General features: G+C 42.9%; 1 protein-coding gene across 1 annotated transcript; it reads left to right on the top strand.

Annotated features, from left to right (window-relative positions):
• Positions 1-1,376: 1,376 nt before the first annotated feature.
• Positions 1,377-22,523, top strand: LOC114352896 (carboxypeptidase D-like; the record flags this gene model as incomplete). The annotated part of the gene is made up of 17 exons (XM_028304657.1): positions 1,377-1,680; positions 2,437-2,631; positions 3,774-3,859; positions 4,583-4,783; positions 5,433-5,518; positions 6,079-6,235; positions 7,347-7,513; positions 8,473-8,583; positions 10,917-11,073; positions 11,835-12,344; positions 13,600-13,759; positions 14,857-15,029; positions 17,546-17,696; positions 18,518-18,720; positions 20,454-20,553; positions 21,213-21,353; positions 21,778-22,523. Coding segments are annotated over 17 exons (3,015 nt in total), but the record flags the coding sequence as incomplete, so codon positions are not given.
• Between the last annotated feature and the right edge of the window lie 559 nt (positions 22,524-23,082).

The raw sequence follows: 23,082 nt of genomic DNA, 5'->3' as shown, positions 1-23,082 counted from the left end.
TACAAGAGTGGCGTTGGAACAGTATATTAAAATGGGTCCNGAATTGTGATTGTTAGGATGAAAAATTTTAGGAAGAACATTTTCGGACTTCCAATTTTCGGAGTTGAAAATTTAGGTGAACTTTGGCGCACCCTAATAAAATACATACTTAGTTTGATAGTTATGGGCTTTATGGGCTTTATGGCCATACAAATTACTGTGTGTGTGCCAGTGAAGACTTTCTTATTAAGCCTGTTGGATTAGATGTACCGTAGATGGCGCATTAAGTTACTAAAACCTTGATAAATCAAGATAAATCTTATGTAGGTAGTTGCCATGAGAGCTATTTTTCAACACACAAAATTGTAGTCAAAATCGACTGTACACAAACAATGAGGGTTTTTGCGAATGAAAGATCCGCTAGATGGCGGGACGTGGATGTGGGGTCTGACTGCTGCGTGATTGGTGGATTTTGACATATCTGTCAATGTCATGTCAAAAATAACCAATCATGCAGCATTTGGACCTCGCGTCTACGTATTGCCATCTGGCGTATTTTTCATTCGCGAAAACCCTCATTGAAAGAGTTCTCATAAAAATGAATATTAATAGCCTAGTGCGCAGACAGATAAATACATAAAATAATATCCACTTTCCTACGCCTGTATTTAACATTTTCTTTCCCCTTTCTCTACAATTTACCTACTTCAGCTAACAAACATCTGGTCCGGATGCGGTGGTGGCACTTTTGATCTTGAATTAAAACTACTTAGGTATTTTAGTACTAAAATCATAATAAGCATGCAGGATTTGTTTGATGCATTAAATTTGAGTATTCAAATGAAGTGGGAATTAAAATCGCAAAGTTAATGTCCCATTCTTACTGCTGTCAAATTCGTAGATACACATAAAAGTAAATAAGGTATTTACCGTGACAGGACAAAAAAAAATACAGAAAACTCCGAGCATGTTTCCCAGTTTATAAAATCAGTAAAATTCCATTCCAGAATTATATCCTTCTTTAAGACTTAAAAAAATGTTCTGAACTGTCTTCGGACTGCCGATTCGGTCCGTAGTTCGATCCCCGCCGAACGCTGAATTATTGTGGTGAACGCACTCATTTAATTATCTTAGTTGGAGGGCTTAATTGGTACACCACAAGTTAATAATATCATTAAAAAACCTTATTTGGCCTATATTGAATACTAGCGAGCACCCGCGACTACGTACCTACGCGTGAACCCCGTTTTACCCCCTTAGGGGTTGAATTTTGGAAAATCCCGTCTTAGCACCTATGTTCTAAAAGGAACCCCCATGCAAAATTTGAGACTCCTGGCACTTGTAGTTTCTGAGATTTCGCGACGAGTGAGGGAGTCAGTCAGTGACCGTTCGCTTTTATAGATATAGATACAAATACACATAGTACTCTATTAAACCCTTCCTTCACACTCACGTCCCCGCTATTCCAAGCTAAAACCAAGGGCAAATCTCCAGAGCATGAAAGGAAGCCGCGTCACGACCTGGACGGCATTTCAGCTCTGGACTTCCAGCACCACGACTTCAAGAGCATGGAGAAGTACCTCCAGGACCTGCATGAGAAGTATCCGGAGATCACGGCGCTAACCAGCATTGGGAAATCCGTGGAGGGACGGGAGCTATATGTGCTGGAAGTTACGAAGAACCCTGGGAAGCATTTGCCTGGTGAGTCTGGAGTAGTTTGTAGACCTATTGCTTAGAAATATACTGTGATTGAGCTCAATGACTTCTTGGGGGTTATTCTTGTCGCCTAATGCAAGATCATGAGAAAACAGTCAAGTAGGTACGAGGTGATAGTTGAGTTGCTTGAATACATAATACGAATTATTGTTGTAAAAACTATTTTTGCACTCTTCCTCTTTTACATAACTTTGTGTAACCTTCTGTTCTATATCCGTTTGTTTTGAGATCCATAATAAGTATTTTTCAGCAGAAGATCGTTCTCCTATTTATGTTTTGAAAGTCTCATGTCAAACATTTTGATGCATTGTGTTGGAGCTTAGGTTTGTAGTTTCTTGAAAATAGGGGCCTTTTCAATAATAAGCCATTCTTCGGTGAACATTGGGTTTTACTTCGGTTTAAACAATATTATAAGTACATTACCAACAAAAATTAAGCCTTTCTTGTTGGCGGTAAAAAAATGGAAGCGACGCTTCGGTTGGCGGTCGTCGCATAGACTAAAATTCTCTCGGCTCCATAGACCTCTTTCTATGGAGCATGCTTGATTATAATAGGGGGCGCTAGCGTCGCTGGTGGTGGCGCTGATGTAGCAGCGCGAACACATTGACATTCTGTGTATGGTCTTTCTGTCCCCGATCCGATGAAGAAAGTTCTCCAACTCCTATAGTCTCATTACTTATTGACACTCAGAATCTTTTTTTTTAATAAATATTACTACAATTACTCTACTTTTCTCTCCAGGCAAACCCGAGTTCAAATACGTGGCCAACATGCACGGAAACGAAGTGGTGGGCCGCGAGCTTCTGCTTGAACTGGCCAAGTTCCTCTGCTACCAGTACTATGCGGGAGACGAGAGGGTGCAGCGCATACTGAACACTACACGAGTGCACCTGATGCCTAGCATGAACCCGGATGGCTACGAGAAGTCTAGAGAAGGTATCGTAATGCTTACGTAGTCTCCTAAGTCAGCGACAAACGCAACGTGGCAAGCGCGACGAGCGACGTATCATTGTGTCATGTCATGTCGTTTCGCAGCGTGTCTCCGTTAAACAGCGATAAGTGTACTAGTACCCACGTAGTTGGCCAAGTTCCTCTGCTACCAGTACTATGCTGGCTGGAGACGAGAGCGTGCAGCGTATATTGAACACTACGAGGGTGCATCTGATGCCTAGCATGAACCCGGATGGCTACGAGAAGTCCAGGGAAGGTATGTGGCATCCTAGCGCTGAGGCTGGTTTTAGAGTCAAGCTGACGCACGCTGACCGTCAGCGCTGACAGCCGAAATGTATGAAGCGTCGGCGCCGAGCGATCAGCGTCACTCAGGAACGTTCCCTTCAATTACATACATATTGATTTGTCATCGCCGACGATCAGCGAGCGGTCAGCGCGATTCTAAAAGCCGCCTAAGTGTACTAGTATTGGCAGTTTCTGCTCAATCTGGCCAAGTTCCTCTGCTACCACTTACCAGTATGCATAATACTGGGAGACGAGAGAGTGCATCTGATGCCTACATGAACCCGGATGGCTACGAAAAGTCCAGGGAAGGTATGTGGTTATAGGGCTATTTGTAAAACGACCTACAACTGGCCAAATTCCTCTGCTACCAGTACTATGCGGGAGACGAGAGGGTGCAGCGTATACTGAACACTATACGAGTGCCTCATCTCTCATATATCTCATGCCGAGTATGAACCCTGATGACTACTAGAAGTCTAGAGAAGGTGGGTATCTTAATCCATACTCAGTGCAAATGCAAACTAGCCAAGATGCGCGCCGTGATTTTGAGTCGATGATTTTAGATGACAAACGTATGGGCTTATCGTGTAAAATCGATAAAATGGCGCGATAAAATCTTATCGCGGCGTGCATCCTAGGCCTATTGAGGCGTGATTCAGTGCAAACCATGATATTAAAATTCTCTAGAGCCGTCGAGAGCGCCAGCGTTCTCAAGTACATAGCAAAGGCGGAAATGTCAAGCGGCGCCGCCATTTCGTGGCTAATTTCCAACCGTATGACATAAAAATTTGGTTGTTGTTTTGATTATTTTCTTCTTTATTTTATGTATTTATTTTTTCCAGGCGATTACAGCAGCATGCGAGGCCGAGCCAATGCCCACAAGGTGGACTTGAACAGAAACTTCCCCGATCAGTACGGGCCTACAAAGGTTTGTTAACTTTTATTATAGAATGACATTTGACTGTATGATTTTTGCTAAAATAACTGCATAAATTGGTTGAGTTGATTATGATGATTTGAAAACTGCATTTCTGGATTGAGTTTACAATGATTTGATTTGACAAAATGATTTTTGCAATATGAAAATAATTATCTCTTTTGATGGCATGTGCTCTGAACATTTTAAGTCTTCCTCTTCCCTTAAACATGATTTTTTACTTGTAAAACTTGTAAACCGGTTAGATAAAGTAACTTTCGCTAAACGGTAGATTGATCTGTAGCCTTATTCACGTAACAAAACTTTAACGACAACAAAACACTGAGTTGCGATCCTATCGCGTAATCGTTCTATCGAAAATAACCCTTGGGAATACGGATTTAGAACTGTTTTTCCATGGGACGACATAACAAAACTTCAATGACAACAAATCGCTGAGTCGCGATCCTATCACATAGTCGTTATATCGAAAATAACCCTTGTGAATACGGACTTAGAACTGTTTTTCAATGGGACGACTTATGAACGTCAGCGAGATCTTGACTGTCAAAATACGTGAATTAGGTCACTGATCTCTGAGCTACCAAGACATTGAGCCACTCGGTTTTTTTAAGTACAAAAACTTGTTTGAATTTTAAATTAAATCTCCCAATAACCAACCTCTAACCCTTCCGTTTGAAAATAACGGTTTTATTTAACTAACCACCATTCCAGGACAACATTTTCCCCGAACCAGAGACAATTGCGGTGATGAATTGGTCGTTGTCTGTACCTTTCGTGTTGTCCGCGAACCTTCACGGCGGCGCCCTCGTCGCCAACTACCCGTATGATGGCAACCCTGACATGAAGACGGGCGTGAAGTCCGCCTCGCCTGATGACCCTGTGTTTATGCATTTGGCTCACGTTTATGCTGACGTAAGTAAATAAGAGTTGGGAAGCTTGAACAGTGATGGTAACTTACGCAAATTGTAATAGGTTTATTTTCGGACACTCAAAATTTTATTATACGGCTCTAGAGTTGCCACCGCGGTACCTTAAGTGTTTTCCCTGATAAAATTAAATGTTTTTTTCTTTAACACATGGGAACCGTGAATGTTCTAAACTCACTGTTCAAGTTTTTGCTATTAGGTCCTTTCATAGCCTGTATTGTTTAAGCTTTGACGTGCCCTGTAGTCTGATATTGAATGGCTTGTTTTGACGATTTGGCTTTAGTTTTGAATGCAAGTACACGCATACTTTTTGATTTATTATTTGGGTAAGTATTAAATATTTGATTCATACTAGGTAGAACTTTGACATTAGACTAATGCCCGTTTTCACCATCAATCCCTAAATGTTAAGTGACCCCTATGGTAACACGAAACAGGAATTTTGTTTTTATAGGAGTCACTTAAAAATTAGGGATTGATGGTGAAAACGGGCACAAGACAATAAAATTGATGTCGTTATAAATAATACACATATTATAACCAGTTCATCTACTCTAGATGTTGTCTTTAAATATTATAATTATAGCTGTTACTTGACAAAATGTTTGTTTGATTAATTTAATTGACTGTGACAGGCTCATACGAAGATGCATCTAGGGCAGCCCTGCAAGAACTTGATAGACGAAAAGTTCCCCGGAGGGATCACTAATGGCGCTCAGTGGTGAGTTTGTCATCCTTTATCAATGTGACATGTCACATATACCGACATCTAGCGTTTTGTAAAATTCTAACAGATTTTTTTCTACACGAAATCTGTATAAAACTTTCTAATTCTTTTACAAACCTTTTGTAACACAAAGCAATGTTGATGATGGTTGTTGCCCACTCTCCACTACCCTCCCTCTCAATTTCTCTGGAAATTATATGACCCTACATACCTTCAGTTTTGTATCTAACGCCCGTATTCACAAACATTACTATGAGGTCTCACAGTGCGCGTGCACGTACAGGGTGACACACGAACCAATCACAGAGCTCTATTCAACGCTGTGCGTTCGATTTTCTGCTTCACTTAAGAAAGCATCGTTTGTGAAAACGGGCGTTAGTCCCTCGCGCCTGCGTAAAACAATCAGATAAGCCCTCCTCTAGGCTAAAAACTAGGTACACCCATGGCTGATTTTTCATTAGTATGCATTTCCCAGGTACATTGTGCTCCCCTCTAGACTAAAAGTGAACCTAGGTACACCCATGGCTGCTTTTTCATTAGTACGCATTTTCCAGGTACGTGCTAGCGGGTGGCATGCAGGACTGGAACTACCTACACACGAACGATATGGAGCTGACGTTGGAACTGGGCTGTTACAAGTTCCCGCCGGAATCTGACCTGCCTACTTATTGGGAGCACAACAAGGACGCGCTGCTGACGTATATCGAACAGGTAAGTTGAAGAAAACTACCTCCTCCCGTTAGGTGGACCGACGATCTGGTGAAGATCGCGGAAGCAGCTGGATGCGGGCAGCACAGGACCGGTCGTTGTGGAATAGGATAGGCGAGGCCTTTGTCCAGCAATGGAGAAAGGTTGAATCGAACCTACACAGACACTATCTAAGCTTGACTTTTAGTGGAGTTTGATGAAAGAGACTGGAACTACTTACACACGAACGACATGGAGCTGACCTTGGAACTGGGCTGCTACAAATTCCCGCCGGAATCTGACTTACCTACTTATTGGGAGCATAACAAGGACGCGCTGCTGACGTATGTCGAACAGGTAAGTTGGCTGTTGGAGCAGAAAACTATCTCCCCCCACTAGATGGACTGACGATTTGGTGAAGATCGCGGAAGCAGCTGGATGCGGGCAGCGCAGGACCGGTCATTGTGGAAATAAATAGGCGAGGCCTTTGTCCAGCAGTGGAGAAAGGTTGAATCGAACCTACCACAGACACATTCTTGGCTTGACTTTTAATTGAGTTTGGTGAAGGAGACTGGAACTACCTACACACGAATGATATGGAGCTGACATAAGAATTAGGCTGCTACAAGTTCCCGCCGGAATCTGACCTGCCTACTTATTGGGAGCACAACAAGGACGCGCTGCTGACGTATATCGAACAGGTAGGCCGAAAAATAGACGATTCGTCACCGAAAAAAGCAACATACTTCCTGTACCGGCCATAGTATAATCCTCGTACAAAGCGAGACATAGGAGATGCGATTCTTCGCGTGAAAATGATCACTATTTTCGCGTGATGACATTGCGAGCTTCAGTTACGACACTTGAAAAGATTATAATATAGCCGCCCAACAAAATCGTCTCATTTGCCAATGAAAACTGCCGAATTGTCGCTCACCATTTGACGCCATTGGCGAAAGACTGGACCTAGTGATGCCAACTAGTAACCGCACATATCAAAATCGAAAACGAAAGTTCACTTGTTAAATAAAACCCTTCGACTGCTAGGCTATCAAACCAGAAAAGATTAGATTCGAAACCCTGAAATTCCACTGCCCTAACTTCATCTGTTATAAACCTTTATTCCTCCACACAGGTCCATAAAGGAGTCCACGGCTTCGTCCACAGCCACATCGGCAGTGCGCTAGCCAACGCGACCATCGCCGTTGAAGGCATCCGGCATACAGTACGCTCGGCGGCTGATGGAGACTATTGGAGGATACTACTACCAGGGACCTATAACGTCACTGCCAGCCGTAGTGGGTAAGCATTATTAGCATCATCATTTCAGCATAAAGACGTCCACTGTTGAAGATAGGTCTACCCAATGATTTCATGAAAGGCGACAGCCGATGGATACTACTGGAGGATACTACTGCCAGGGACCTATAACGTCACTGCTAGTCGTAGTGGGTGAGTGTCATTAGCATCATCATTTCATCAAAAGTTGACAGTGCGCTAGTCAACATTACCATCTCCGTTGAAGGTATACGTCACAGTGTGCGTTCAGCGGTTGACGGAGACTACTGGAGGATACTACTACCAGGGACCTTAAACGTCACTGCTAGTCGTAGTGGGTGAGTGTCATTAGCATCCTTATTTACCATCTCCGTTGAAGGCATACGTCACAGTGTGCGTTCAGCGGTTTATGGAGACTACTGGAGGATACTGCTACCAGGGACTTATAACGTCACCGCTAGTCGTAGTGGTTAAGCATTATTAGCATCATCAATTCAGCCACAGGATGTCCGTTGGCCACTGCTGAATATAGGCCTCCCTAAATAATTTCCTGGAAGGCTCCCGTCATACAGGAAGATATTGCTGCCCGCGACTTATAACGTCACTGCCAGCTGTAGTGGGTAAACAGCATTATCTTTCTATCATTTCAGCCAGGACGTCCACTGCTAAACATACAGTCTACTCAATGATTACCTAGAACGCGCTCGACAGTCGATGGAGGCTACTGGAGGATACTAAACTTCCTGGAATCTACAACGTCGTTGCCAGCCGTACAAGCATCTAAAGTTTGTACAAAATAAGCTGACCATGGCGTCACTTACTATTATGGGACTCGCATTGACGTGTCAAATGACGTCACGAGATTTCAAATAACAACTTTATCTATTTTTAGAAATGTGTGATCTGACGTCAAGTGGAAAAATTGTTTGGTACGAAATCAGTGAAAACAATGCAAATTGACCTTTATTCATATTATTCCACAGGTACGAAAGTGTAACGGAAGAAGTGACCGTCCCACCCAATGGATCCGTCAGCCTTAACTTCACGCTCATGGCTATCGACCCCCAGCACTGGTCATCGGCGTATGACTTCCGGTAAGCACTTTTATGTAGCTCACGATAAGGTTCACTTTGCTTCGCGTTTGGACTGTGACGTCACTTGTAATGTTGTAATGGCACTCCTGCGCAGCATTTGTGAAATGTTTTGAAACTTTAATATCATGGAAAAGGCATTTTTAATTAAAATATAATAATAATATGTGTTTTTTTAAACATTCTAACGTATGTAATTCTAACAAGATTCTTGACTTTTTACGGTTACGGTAACGGTACGGCTTATAATCTTGAATTATAACTTCAATAAATCCATTTTAGAACTGCTGTGCAGGAAGACTATAAAAGTTTATGTTGCTTCTTGTATTTTATGTATTAAATAAGGTTTCATTTGTATGTATTTTAAAAACGATGTAGAGCAAACCATAGATGATTAACCAGTACAATATCACAGACTAGTCTTTGTTTACTAAGAAAGTAAAAAATCATAAGACTTTTAGATCTAATGCATAACTCAATCAATGCCTGAGATGTGAGAGCGGCATGGGAGGGTTTTTTTTCTTTTTTCTTTTTTTTTATTAAAAATTTGCAATTTCTATTGTACAAATTACTAATAGTCCCGTTAGCCCCTCGTGTTAAGCTAAATAAGCTTGTGTTACGAGTGGGCTCACCACAATAGTCGAGCGGCGGTGGGTTTTAAATACTCTGCACTTAGTTGCATTTTAGGTTAGTAAAAATAACGTAACGTTAAACGTAAGCTTTCATTATTTTCTTATGCACGTAAGTTTTAAATTTTTTATTCATATTGTCACATATATAACTTTTTCGGCGGTAGTCGGCAAACACGTTAACATCTGCTCCCCAGAAAAAACTATTTTAAAAATAGATATAAGGACATTTTCATAACAAATTCCACCAATAAATACTCATAACACTTCGCTTTACAACATAATATTGGAGTGAAAGTCATCTAATGTGTATTTGGTGAAATAAGTGCACATACCTGCCGGCGACTGTTTCACACATTCACTCTACTGCACAAACGAACCGAGTCAGCTGCACTTTATCATGGACAGCCTTGGGAGCATTGTAGAAACCCAGCACGCACTCGAGCAGTCGCTCATGAAAAGGATGGCCGAGTTTGAAGCACACCTCCAAGCCACAAAGGCATCATCTCCAGCACAATCTGAGAACTTGAAGTCCCTGTCCCGCGAGTTCTACACATTCCGTGAGCACACGCTGGGTGTTGTGGATCTTCTAAGACGGCAAATTCAGGAGGTCAGCAGAGTCGTGGACGGCATCGAGGCAAGGCACCGCAGTAAATTTGTACTCATCACCGGTGTAACAGAAAAAAGTAGGTTAGGTTAGGTTAGAACAGTGACCCTTAATGCGCGAAGGCGAGCGAAGCGTGCCGCGGCAGCGGCCGCCGAGCGCTAGAATCACCTCTATTGTTAATGAATCGTTTGAAAATTTCGATAAAAAGAATGAAATAAGGAAATTAATGTAGAACAAATGTTATATTAACTACCCACTAAACAAAATAATAACCACAAGCTAATTTGTATCCATTCTATGCACCAATTAAATTATTTTGTAAATAGTTTATCGTGAAATATTTTTGCCTAATGAAACATTTGGCAAACCATACTTTGCCAAACAATAATTTGCTAAACAATAATATGCCAAAAACAACATTTGCGAATTAAAAGTTTGCAATAAGTTGCTTTGCCAAATGAGAATTTGCCAAATGAAAATTTGCGATACGTTGTTTGCGATGTGATAATTTGGGAAACGTTTTTTGGCCAAACATTAGTAATCCATCCAAAACATTTAGTTACAAATAACTTTGTCTAATAGTATTAGATTGAATACCGAAAATTTGATTTGATAGATTTGTTTTAGCTCATCCTCTTTATACAATTAATTTATTGTTCAAAATAGTTTTAGACCCTTATTATTGTTATACAGAATTGTCGCTCATTTCAATATCATTGAACTCATGTAAACTGTATATCATCTGTCTAAATATGTTTTCACGCAAACACTTGCATGTAGAATGGTGAGTATTACTTTTTCAAACTTGCATCATATGATTTAATCATAATCTACTTTCTGTGAACTTTCTACCAACAGAAATTCTGAATTTGTATTCTAAAGCTACGTACGGGTGACTTTTAGTCATCTTTCTCAGAGAGAACGTAGTACTTATTCTTATCTATGAAGAGACATACTGTCACGATGACAAAAGCGACCAATGCGCCTTAAAGCTTTTGAATTAAAGTCCAAATTGCATGTGCATTTTCAAGTACTTTTATTGGCATGCATGCACTTGTACTTCTCGGTTTATGGTAATGTAATTTGAACTTTATCCGCAGCGTGCTAGAGAACATAATCAACACGCGGTACCACTCTCGCCTGGAGGCCTACGAGCTACTCTCAGAACTGGAGAACAAATTCCCGGACGTAGCGGAGTTCCGAGCTGGAGACAGCCTGGCTACGTCGATGTTCCATGAGCTGAAGATCACTGACCAGGTAATGTGACCCTTATTGTTGGAGATATAGAGTACACAACAATCTCTGGATACAGCCTGGCTACGTCGATGTTCCATGAGCTGAAGATCACTGACCAGGTAATGTTAACCTTATTGTCAGGGCACTAGAATGCACAATTAACTGGGGTACTATAGTCTGGTCCGCGAGCGCGTAGAATTTTGTCAAATGACCCCAAGCTACCCATCCTTACCGCTCGCGCGTTATTATGTTGCTGTCGCGCTCGCACACTTACTGCGGGCGCCCGTCGCACAGTCGCGACAGCAATATAATTACGCGCGAGGGATAAGGATGGGTAGCTTGGGGTCATTGGACAAAATTCTACGTGCTCACAGACCGGGCTTTATCTGTCACCATCTCGCTTTCCGTGAGAGGGATAACAACATTCAAAACTTAGGATAACGTTTTTGGGAGTAACCCCGTAGATCTCTTGGGCTTGATGTATCAGTTTTAAGGAAAACTACAAGGTTTTTGAAGGTCATATTATTGTGACGTCGTCAGACAAACTGCAGATATACTTTCCCTATTTTTAGAACTACCATTTAGTAAGTCAGACAGTTTCCCACTACCCCTCTTTGGGTAATATAAAAATCAATGATAAAAGCATATAGTGATAATACAGTCCAGTCCCATGATATTAATGTACCTATACCTTTCTGTACAGGTTTTTTGTGGTTTTTAAAGGCAGTAGGGTTCAAATTGTATATTCTATAGCCTTAAAACCGTAAAATATTACTCCACAGGTCGGTTCGCCCGAAGAGACCAAGTTCCACATAGCGATCATCAGCAGCTTCTACGGCTCAGAACCTCTTGGACAAGAGATGCTAATCAACTTTGCTCGGCACATAGCCAACGCCTACTCCATAGGAGAGCCCCTCCACAAACGCTTGCTAAACACCACCGTACTACACTTCATCCCCAACATAGACGTACTAGCTGAAAAAGTCATAAAACAGTACGACGGATCCAGCAAATGTGAGATTGATACTTTAGAAGAAGGATTTGGAGACAGCCTGTATAGCTACATAACTCAAAGCAACAATAATCCGTTGACAAATTACACTAGAGAGAAATCCTTTGTGGAACTGCTAAAGAGTGAAAAGTTCGATCTGGTGCTGGAACTGTCTTCGGGGAACGAGGATGTGGCGTATCCCGAAATGTCGAAGGAGATATATGAGAAGTTCGCGAGGGTCTACCAGGATAACAGGACGCCTAGCGACAAGTACGCGTGTGTGGCGTCGAATGATAATGAGGTAAGTTGTTTTCATTATTTAGCTTTGTGGCAGAGTAGAATAGGACCCCCCAAACTTTCCGTGAATGTCGTAAGAGGTGACTAAGGCTAAGAACTCACGGCGCGATTTTAAATCGCGCCGCGTGCTAAGTATCTGGTACAAAATGTATCCGTGGGTGATCAAAGGACACTAAATTGTCACTGGAAGTAGACTTTGATCACCTGGGTCATCAAAGCCAGGTGATCAAAGTGGAATAGACCTACAAAATGGTTGCCCGCCGATAAGGCGGCTTTCTCCCGCTCGAAAAACCTCCGAGCGGGACCCGATTACAACCGCGCCCGCTGCGGGCGAAAACCGCGTCGTGAGTTATGCATTCGTTTTTACATAAGTATCTGCATTCTACAGAATCTGCGGGCGCGGGTGAAAATCGCTCTATGAGTTCTTAGCCTAAGGGAGAAATATGTGAACATCAGGGCTCTGCAGCCCGTCTGGCCAACGTGGGCAGTATAGGCCAAGTCGTCCATTTGCCTCTGGTAAATTAGAGAGAGTCATTTTCCTACAGTGATTTTTATTATTATAATAGGGATGTTTCCTGGGTCAAAAAGCAAGAGTTTTAATTAGTCCGTCAGTTAACTTATCAAAAAATACTCTACACGTATTTTTCACTTTTTCAAACTAATGAAAATTTAAAGAGATAAATCGCGCCAAAGTTCATAAGAAGAGGCCCGTGACGTCAATGCGTGCATAAAAGTGCCGCACGTTGTGACGTCGTGCAGAACTTCAACGCACCATAACTATGTAATTATTCGTTAGATTAACAAATAAAAATATATGTGTCCAATATTTTTTGATATTAAACATGACGGACTAAAAAAATTTTTTTAGGAAACTAGCCTATTACACTTCTTGGAGGAGGCCTTTGTAAAGAAGTGGATGTCATTTGGCTGAAATGAACAAACTGCGCTTAGGGACCAGTTTTACCGGGTCCTGAAGTCCCTGAAAAAAATATAAATTTTAGCTTCATGTGCCCCGGATACGAATACATCACATCTTGTATTATACACTTTAGAAGTAACTCGAGTCACTACTGTCAGCTTCCTTTTCAAAGGTTTACAAATTAAATTAAATAGCGGAATAATTTTTGAAATAGGCATAATGAATTACAAAGATACAATGTTGACTACGTGATTCACAATGTTGACCACGAGCACTCTGGCAAGAGTGTACCGACTAGGAAAGTGTGGTATAAGTCATAATCCCGATACCTATCTCGCAGATACACGGAGCCCTAATAGACACACTATTAGAGAAACTAGACACGCCGGTAATATCTGCGGGCCTGAGCTGCTGCCGCATGCCCGAGGCGAGGGACATCGCGTGGGTGTGGCGGGACAACCTGCAGAGCGTCATGAGCTTCGTGCAGCAGGCTGACACTGGTAAGTATAGTAAAGGTATAATTTGCATTGGGTAACGTAATGTTTGCATTTATAATGGTATAAATTATGTGGAACATAATCCCATGGACGCTTTGCTTCCTTAGCAACTGTTCTGACCACTACGAGTATGTTGTGTTGTAGTTATAGCCTGANTCCACTATGAAAATTAGCTGTGGTTTGTTTCAACTACCTATTTTAAAGTTGTTTGTCACTTTCTAAGTGTTGAATTTTATGGAATTGGGAAAGAAGTACCGAGTTTGAAGCGTTCATGAGCAGACATTGCAGTTGAATATTCAAGTTCTGAATTTGATTATTGATGAATAATAAAATAAATCCTACTAACTCGATTGATGGTTTCATTTAATTTATTTAAACCAGGTTACCTATAATAATATTTTTTCGTTAATTTATGAAAATATCAAATTAGCCCGTAATCCTAAATCCTGATACATAAAGTTAGCCTATTAATTTAACACAGGTACGACTGTACCCAGTGTTGCACTATCAAATGCAATTGACGCGCCTCTATGCCAGGGTTTTTATGTTCCTGGTCAGGCTATACATATTATTTCCTGGACGTTTAGTATACAGTGTAAGTCACGTTAAAGTGCACATATGAAAATAGATGAAACTAGACCTATTTTTATCGACAAAAAAGAGGTCAAATTTTTTTTAAGTTTTTTTTTTAAATTATAGGTTTTTTTTCTTCCAATGACTTATTGTAAAGAAAATGTCATAACTTTTAAACTAAGAGGTATAAAATAAAAACAGTGATAATGCTAAATAACAGGCGATACTAAAAAAATACATAAAATACTCAGAAAATGGCTACAAATAATAAAAAATTATAAATTTTGAGTAAATCTGCATTTTAATTTGTGTTTTTTTGGTTATTTCATAAATTTCTCCAAATAATGCCCCCATAACAGGTGGTTTTTATTACTTTGTGTTAGTCTTTATCGTATTACCTTTGTAAAACCAAAAATCGCATGTCTCTATCCCTATCACGTTTGCAATGATCGTTAAATGTAGTATACACGCCACTACGTTAAATGTAGTATATGCGAATGGTGAAATTAACTAAAATATCTCCACAGGTATAATGGGCTACGTAAAGAACGAGCTAGGCGCTCCGATGCGCGAGGCCACAGTCTCTGTGGAGGGCGTGGCGAAGCCCTACCGCGTGAGCGCCAACATGGCGCACTTCCGGCTCATGCTGCCGCCCGGGGAGTACCGGGTCGTGGTCCGCTGCCACAAGTACGAGGACCAGGTGAGCTGAAGACCTTAAGAGCTTTGACATTAGAGGGCGTAAGAAGCGCGACAGCGGCGGTTTTATAATGTAAAGGCAGGCATCTGCTGTCATATAGTATGAAATTATCAGCAGCGCGTATCTGTCGCGCTGCTAAGTCGCCTAAATATGAAAGCGCTCTAAGCCTTACGTATTAGTTGAGTAATTTAGTCGAGGGGCGAGTAATTTAATAGTAGCAAAATTTAGTCGAGTAGATTACTAAATCGTTTAGTGAGGACAAGTTATTGATAGTTTTCATATGAACTCGACTAAACCACCTGGTACGGACACTTAGCCAGTGGGGTGTGCTACTCACCTATCAAAATAGAACATAATTGTTTGACTGTACTCGACCAAAGTGCGAACGTTTTTTTTTGGTCAGTAACGAGTAGTTTAGTTACTCTAGTACAACCCGCTCTCGAGGTAACTGCGCACCCGGCGGCTGTGACGTCACATCGACGCTCTGGTACAAACGGGGCGAACGCGGGGGGGTTTACGGGTGAATCGCAATCCAGCGAGATGCGCAGTTAACTCGACCGGGTTGTACACGACTAGTCTTGAGGGATGCGCCCCGATGCGCGAGGCCACGGTCTCTGTGGAGGGCGTGGCGAAGCCCTACCGCGTGAGCGCCAACATGGCGCACTTCCGGCTCATGCTGCCGCCCGGGGAGTACCGCGTCGTGGTCCGCTGCCACAAGTATGAGGACCAGGTGAGCTGAACACTCTTAACCCTTGTTCACAGCATCATCATCAACATTTCAGCCACAGGAAGTCCACTGCTGAACATAAGCCTCCCGCAATGACTTCCATATCGCACGGTTGGTGGCCTTCCTGCTACCTTTATCAGGTCGTCGGTCCACCTTGTGGGTGGACGTCTCACGCTTCGTTTTCCGCATTAGTCGAGTAATTCAGTAGCAAAATTTGGTCGAGTAGGTTACTCAATCGTTTAGTAAATAGGAACGCGTGGTGGGGGGTGCTACTCGCCTGTCAAAACAGCCAATCCATTCTGTTCTATTTTGACAAGCGAGTAGCACCCACCACTCCACTCGCTTACTGGCTAAATGAGTCCGAAATGGGTATAAAAGCCACTAAATTACTTGTAAACTATACTCGATAAAAATGAGAACGCCACTATTCAAAACTGCCACGCGGTCTCGTGCTAGATGGGAGTCTTAAAGGCCACCTTCTATCAACGGGAGTGCGTGGTAAGTAACTGGCTTTTGAATGTATTGTAACTTCCTACTTTTTTATATTTTTAAACCGGCAGCCGAAGGTGCTCGAACAGTGGTGACTGAGTTTGTTGCGGCGCTTCTTCTCAGCACTTGCTAAATGTTTGTCTCGAAGCGCTGGTAGGGCAAAAAAAAAGTGACATGTATAGGCTCCTTAAAAGAGCATTTGACGATTTGCAAGTACCAATTTAATTAGTCTAAACAAATAAAGATAATTTTGATTTTGAACGGGTTTTTTGGCCAGTATAGATAGTAGTTTAGTTACTAAAGGTCAGTTACTCGACTAGTGCGAACAAGGCTATAGGCATGCGCCTCGATGCGCGAGGCCACAGTCTCTGTGGAGGGCGTGGCGAAGCCCTACCGCGTGAGCGCCAACATGGCGCACTTCCGGCTCATGCTGCCGCCCGGGGAGTACCGGGTCGTGGTCCGCTGCCACAAGTATGAGGACCAGGTAGGTTGAGAAACACGAGATGTTGCCACAAGGAATACCTTCCCTGCTTGCAGCGGGACAAACTTGACCTTCACTGGTTCCTCGGCCACTAGACACGAGGGTGTTTGGTGGCCGCTAAAAAGGACCCGTGGCGGCGGCGCGCGCATGTGTTCACGCGCACCGTTAGCGAAGACCAGGGGAGGTACTACTCCCCTGATGCCAGTCGTCGCTTGCTCAAACAGAGCGAGCCACAGTCTGGGGCGGAGCCGCGAAAGAATGTCTAGGCCGACTAGCTCAGACAATAACTCGCAGCTCCGTCCCAAAGACTTCGGGAGGACACCGTCAGGTTTTAGTGAGTAGGCCCTGCCCATCTGGCAGGGACTGGTTGGGTTTTTACTGGCGGTAAAGCTGCAGATCCTGGCTACACAGGAGTTGCAGCGATGGGAACGAGAGGTGGGAATAGTCCTGTGCTTACAGCTTTTTTCATCTAATTAAGATTCGACAGAAATATACTCTTATAGCCTACCAATACTCAAGATAATATTGCTTTCTACAGGTCAAAATCGATTCAGTAGTGCATGCGTGCGTGCATGTTATCCGATCTGATTAAACCTGAGTGGGTTGTGCTGCTGTAATGGAGACGAAATAAGAATAAGAACACTTTATTCAGCATAGAAAAAAAATACAGTACATGACATTAAACTATAAACTTTGCTGAAGTGGCGTCCGCTCAGCTATATTCGCGACATAGCAAGCGCCATGTCGAGAAGCTGGTTTTCAGCGGGAACTATTGTACGATGAGAATTGCGAAATGATCTGCTGATGATGTTCGTATTGCAGGCTTTCACATGGCGCGTTGTGGAGAAAGTGGTGAAGCATAAAGACGTGGTGCTACGGCGTGTGAACTCGGAGCACCTGCCTGGAGGACAGTTCAGCGAGTTGCCTCTACCTGTGCCGGTTGAAGTTGATCCCAATACCATCTACGTCACCGGTCAGTACATCACCATCGTCGTTACTTCAGCCAATGGCTTTGACTTTAGTTGTATCACCCTACTAAAGTCTGGTCGCTGAGCTCGCACACTCACTGCTGCCGCCCGTCGCACAGTCGCGACAGCAATATAATTACGCGCGAGCGATAAGAATGGGTAGCTTGGGGTCATTGGATAAAATTCTACGTGCTCGCGACCAGACTATAGACATTACAATGCCACCAAAGCCGTTGCCAGCTACATATCTTCTTGGAATCGATTCAATATTAACTAACTAAGCTGGCGCAGCGACTCAAAGTTAGTCTTTGCCTGAGTCTCCATTTTGTCCTGTTCTACGTCACCCTCACCAGTTATAGATCGCGCTGGTCCTTAACGACTTCGTCTTACTTTAGAACAACACTGTTCTATCTCTTTCCATGTGCATTAATTACATCAGTCATGCCATCACCCTCTATCAGAATATTTTTATGGCAAAACCTTCCAAAGCTTATGGAGAACAGTGTGAAAAATACCAGATCCACATATTTACATCTCTCAATACTTTATTAAGTGGATGTCCTTTTTAAATATTTTTGATATATCGTTCGTTTCAGCCGAAAGACGTCCACTGCTGGACAAAGGCCTTCCCCAAGGATTTCCACAAAGACCGGTCCTGCGCCGCCCGCATCCAGGCACCTCCCGCGACCTTCACTAGATCGTCGGTCCACCTAGTGGGAGGCCTGCCCACGCTACGTCTTCCGGCTCGTGGTCGCCACTCAAGAACTTTAATGCCCCAGCGGCCGTCAGCTCTTTGATATATAAAATTCTTTATTCTTTCTCAAAGGCCTAGCACTGGACATCAACAGCCAGCCGCTTCCCAACGCAATCCTGACCATCTTCCCGCTGAAGACGCTCAAGCCAGTAGCCACCAATACCAGCGACGCCGCCGGGCACTTCGCTGTGCGTCTACCAGTCACCTACCTGGGCAAGGAAGTGAGAATGACCGCGCGTGCGTCAGGATATATTACCAGGGAGAAACATGTGCCAGTAAGTCAATTCATCATCATCATTTCAGCCATAGGATGTCCACTGCTGAATATAGGCCTCCCCCAATGATTTTCACAATGGCATCCAGCGCCATCTAGTCTCCAAGTATGCAAAGTTTGGCTGCGCATGACCATGCGTTCGTCAGACTACATTACGAGGGAGAAATACGTAACGGTAAGTGGGACAAATAAGGTGGGGGTTTCCCCATCTTACTTAGACTATAACATACGTCAAGTCTATCAAACTCCATAGAAAAACATCGGCGATGGTTATAGTTACGCGGTTAAAGTAAGATGGTGCAACTCAACCTAAGTAAACCTTCCCAACGCGATCCTGACCATCTTCCCGCTAAAGACGCTCAAGCCAGTAGCCACCAACACCAGCGACGCCGCCGGGCACTTCGCTGTGCGTCTACCAGTCACCTACCTGGGCAAGGAAGTGAGGATGACCGCGCGGGCATCAGGATATATTACCAGGGAGAAACACGTGCCGGTAAGTCAATTCATCATCATCATTTCAGCCATAGGACGTCCACTGCTGAATATAGGCCTCCCCCAATGATTTTCACAATGGCATCCATCGCCTACATGCTACCTGGTAAGTAAATTAGAAACACTTTAAACAGCGCCATCTAGTCTCAAAGTATGAAAAGTTTGGGTGCGCATGACTGCATGCATACGTCCGGGTTCATAACTAGGTAGAAACACGTGCCGTAAGTAAATTAGAGACTTTAAACAGCGCCATCTAGTCTCTAAGTATGCAAAGTTTGGGTGCGCATGATAGCGCGGACATCTGGGTACATTACGAGGAATAAATTAGTGTGGACAAGCCTCTCTAGGTGGTTTGACGATCTATTGAAGGTCGCGGGAAGTACCTGGATGCGGGAAGCGCAGGACCGTTCGTTGTGGAAATCATTGGAGGAGACTTGTCCAGCAGTGGGCGTCATTTGGCTGATACTAACAATTGTACACAGCGCCATCTAGTCCCAAAGTAATCGCTGGTAAGTTGGATGATTAAGCAAAGCTTCCCAACGCGATCCTGACCATCTTCCCGCTGAAGACGCTTAAGCCAGTAGCCACCAACACCAGCGATGCCGCCGGACACTTCGCTGTGCGTCTACCAGTCACCTACCTGGGCAAGGAAGTGAGGATGACCGCGCGTGCGTCAGGATATATTACCAGGGAGAAACATATGCCGGTAAGTCAATCAGTAAAGTAGAAGGTCTATTCTACATTGATCACCTGGATTTGCTCGCCTAAGGTGGTCTTATCCATGGGTGATCAAAGGACACTAAAGTGTCGCCTAGAGTCCCTTTTGATCACCTGAGTGATCAAAATGGAATAGACAAATTAGTGACACTTTAAACAGCGCCATCTAGTCTCAATGTATGCAAAGCTTGGGTGCGTTTGACAGCGTGGGCATTCGGGTATAAGAGGAATAAATTAGTGACTAGTGTGGACAAGTCTCCCTAGGTGGACCGACGAGCTGGTGAAGGATTCTGGAAGTACCTGGATGCGAGTAGTGCAGGAACTATCGTTGTGGAAATCCTTGGAGGAAGCCTGTGTCAAGCAGTGGACGGCATTTGGCTGAAACGAATGAAAAAAAAAACACGTCCCTATGTTTCAGTCGACAGTACATCCCAATATACCAACAGTATTTGTTGCAAAATAACATCTATTACAACAACATAGGACTTTTATGTTAAACTTAATGCATCGTCCGTTCATCCACAGATAAACGAGAACGACAACGTGACGCCGAACATACTGTTCAAGTTGGAAAAGGACGACTATGTTCTCGGCATGCCGCGGCTGGTTTTCGTCATGCTGGCAGGTGAGAACAATGATCTATATTTATCTACAGTAATCCATTCAATCCACAGCCCACTGCTGGACAAAGGCCGCCCCCGAGGTTTTCCACAATGAACGGTCCTGCGCTGCCCGCATCCAGGTTCTTCCCGCGACCTTCACCAGATCGTCGGTCCACCTAGTAAGAAGCCTGCCCACGCTACGTCTTCCAGCCCGTGTCGCCACTCGAGAACTTTTCTGCGCCAACGGCCTCTACGAGCTATGTGCCCCGCCCACTACCACTTGATTTTAGCAATTCTGCGAGCTATGACGGTTACTTTAATCTGATTCGATCACGCAGAGAAACTCCGAGCATAGCCCGCCTCATCGCCCTTTGGGTGACCTTGAGCCTTCTTATGAGGCCCATAGTGAACGACACTATTTTACTAAAGGCAAAATTAAATAGTGAATTTAGATCATACTACATCAATAGGTTCTATTACCACACGCCACAGCACGGTAACTTGATGTCTGTACCATATTGTTATCCCTCGTCCACACAATGCTAATATTTTTCTTCACAACAAACCTACACAGTGTCAGCCCAAAACTCTGCCACAAGAAAATGCTAATATAGTAAACACATTTTCAACTTTAATGCCCTGCCTTCAAGGTTCAAAAACAATGATAAATTTTGGTTCTCAGGTGTGGTGGGTGTATGCGTGGTGACTCTCGGCGCCTGGTGTTTGAGTTGCCGCCAGCGCGCGCGTGACTCGCGCAAAGACTACTTGTTCACGCAACTACCCTCCGATGATAAGAGGCCGCTGTGTGCTGACGATAACTACGGTAAACTATTATTTCTTTTTTACTGCTTACCAATCTTACAAAGGTATCTGAGAGTCTTCCGCCATTATGGTAAGCTTATAAGTGGCAAGTACTCTGAAAAGGGCATACATAGCAATTAAATTGAATTTGCCCTCACTATACTCGGTCCAAAGACTCGTGGCAGGCGGTGTCATAATAAAACAGTGCATATCACGTTCTCTCTCACACTCACACTGGTTATGGGTGACGTCACACAGAGGCAGGCATAGCGTTGATTATAATACGTAATAATTACTTATGGCCCCGCCTGCCACGAGTCATTGGGCTAAGTATAGTTGACGGCACTGGCGAATATTACTAACATACACTGTTTAAAAGACAAAAATTGCTTGGGTTTCAGTATTTGATGATTTTTTATAGAAATATAACTGTATTTTCCTTACAGAGATAGTACGCAAGCCGTACTACGATGAGGAGGACCTACCGCCCTCCGAAACGGACTCTGAGGACGAAGTGGTCCTCCTGCGCTCCGACCGCGACTGGAAGTCCACTGAGTGAGCCAGCGACCACCAGCCCTGTTCTTGAAGCATTCTAAGCTTCAACTTGCGCTCAATAGTTGGCACCACTGACTATCTTACTTGCCTGTGCCTGTGGCGCCAACATGGTGGTGCAAATGCAATAGTTCTACCGCTTACCAGTTTGGCACCACTATCGAGTGACAGGACTTAATAATGGCGCATAAGCGCCTGCCTACTCATCTCATGATTAGATAAAAAAATATGATCCGGCTTCTAACAAACCATCAGAATGTGACAATCCTATCTATCAATTTAGTTAGGTCAGAAAAACATATACGATATGGAATTTCAATGCTTCAAAAATAGGGCTCCAGAAGTTATTCCCGGCTGCTGGGAGGTCAGAAACTCTTCTACAGTTAATTCGAGTCAGTAAACTGTCATTGACAGACGTCAGTCGGACTGCAATGAGGGCTATTTTTATATCGCTCACCAGTTGGCGCCACAGTAGAGTAAGGTCCTGTCAATCACTCTGTCAAGTATAAAAACGATAACCCTCATTGCAATAGTAATACAGTAAATAGATGGTGCGAACAACTTCTAGGCGGAAAATGGTCTGACTTATCATTTTATAGTGCGTCAAAAAATTCTCAATATTTGGCATATTTCATCAAATGAATTTAATACTCTATCAAAAGAAACTGTTTTAAAAATGAAGTCTGAGTTTAAAAATGTTTTATTACTATAGAGGCACTATCTTGGTAGGCTTTTAGTACAATATAACTATCGTATGGGGACCAAGTCTCATAGTTTTATTCAGAATCGGCCTAAAGGAACCATAATTAATTATTGACGGCAATTTACACCTTAATGTCATAGACAAAAGTTATTGTGGTTAATGTAATGACTTTTTTAACTAATTAGTTTATTCAACTATCTTATTTAAAAGCTGAAGTTTCTTTGATTTTTTAAATAATAGTTTGTAGATTTTGTTCGTAATAAGAACGGTTTTTTTAAATAAAATATATTCAACTTTTCTGTGGTACATCCACTTCATAACATTTTTGTTTCGCTTTACTTTTATAATAATTATTTATTTCTTAAAATTTTACTACATTCCTCTTCCAGTATTATTGATTTGAAAATGTATTTTGAAATTGGCTATAAAACTATATTTATATGGAATTTATATTTCATGGAGTCAAGTTTAATATTTCTATTTATTTTTTATTATG

This window comes from Ostrinia furnacalis, unplaced genomic scaffold (assembly GCF_004193835.3).
Source record: "Ostrinia furnacalis isolate ACB-3 unplaced genomic scaffold, ASM419383v2 OfSCF1472, whole genome shotgun sequence".
Classification (NCBI taxonomy): Eukaryota; Metazoa; Arthropoda; class Insecta; order Lepidoptera; family Crambidae; genus Ostrinia; species Ostrinia furnacalis.
Note: the sequence above shows the minus strand (reverse complement) of the source record. Positions and strands in the feature narration are given on the sequence as shown.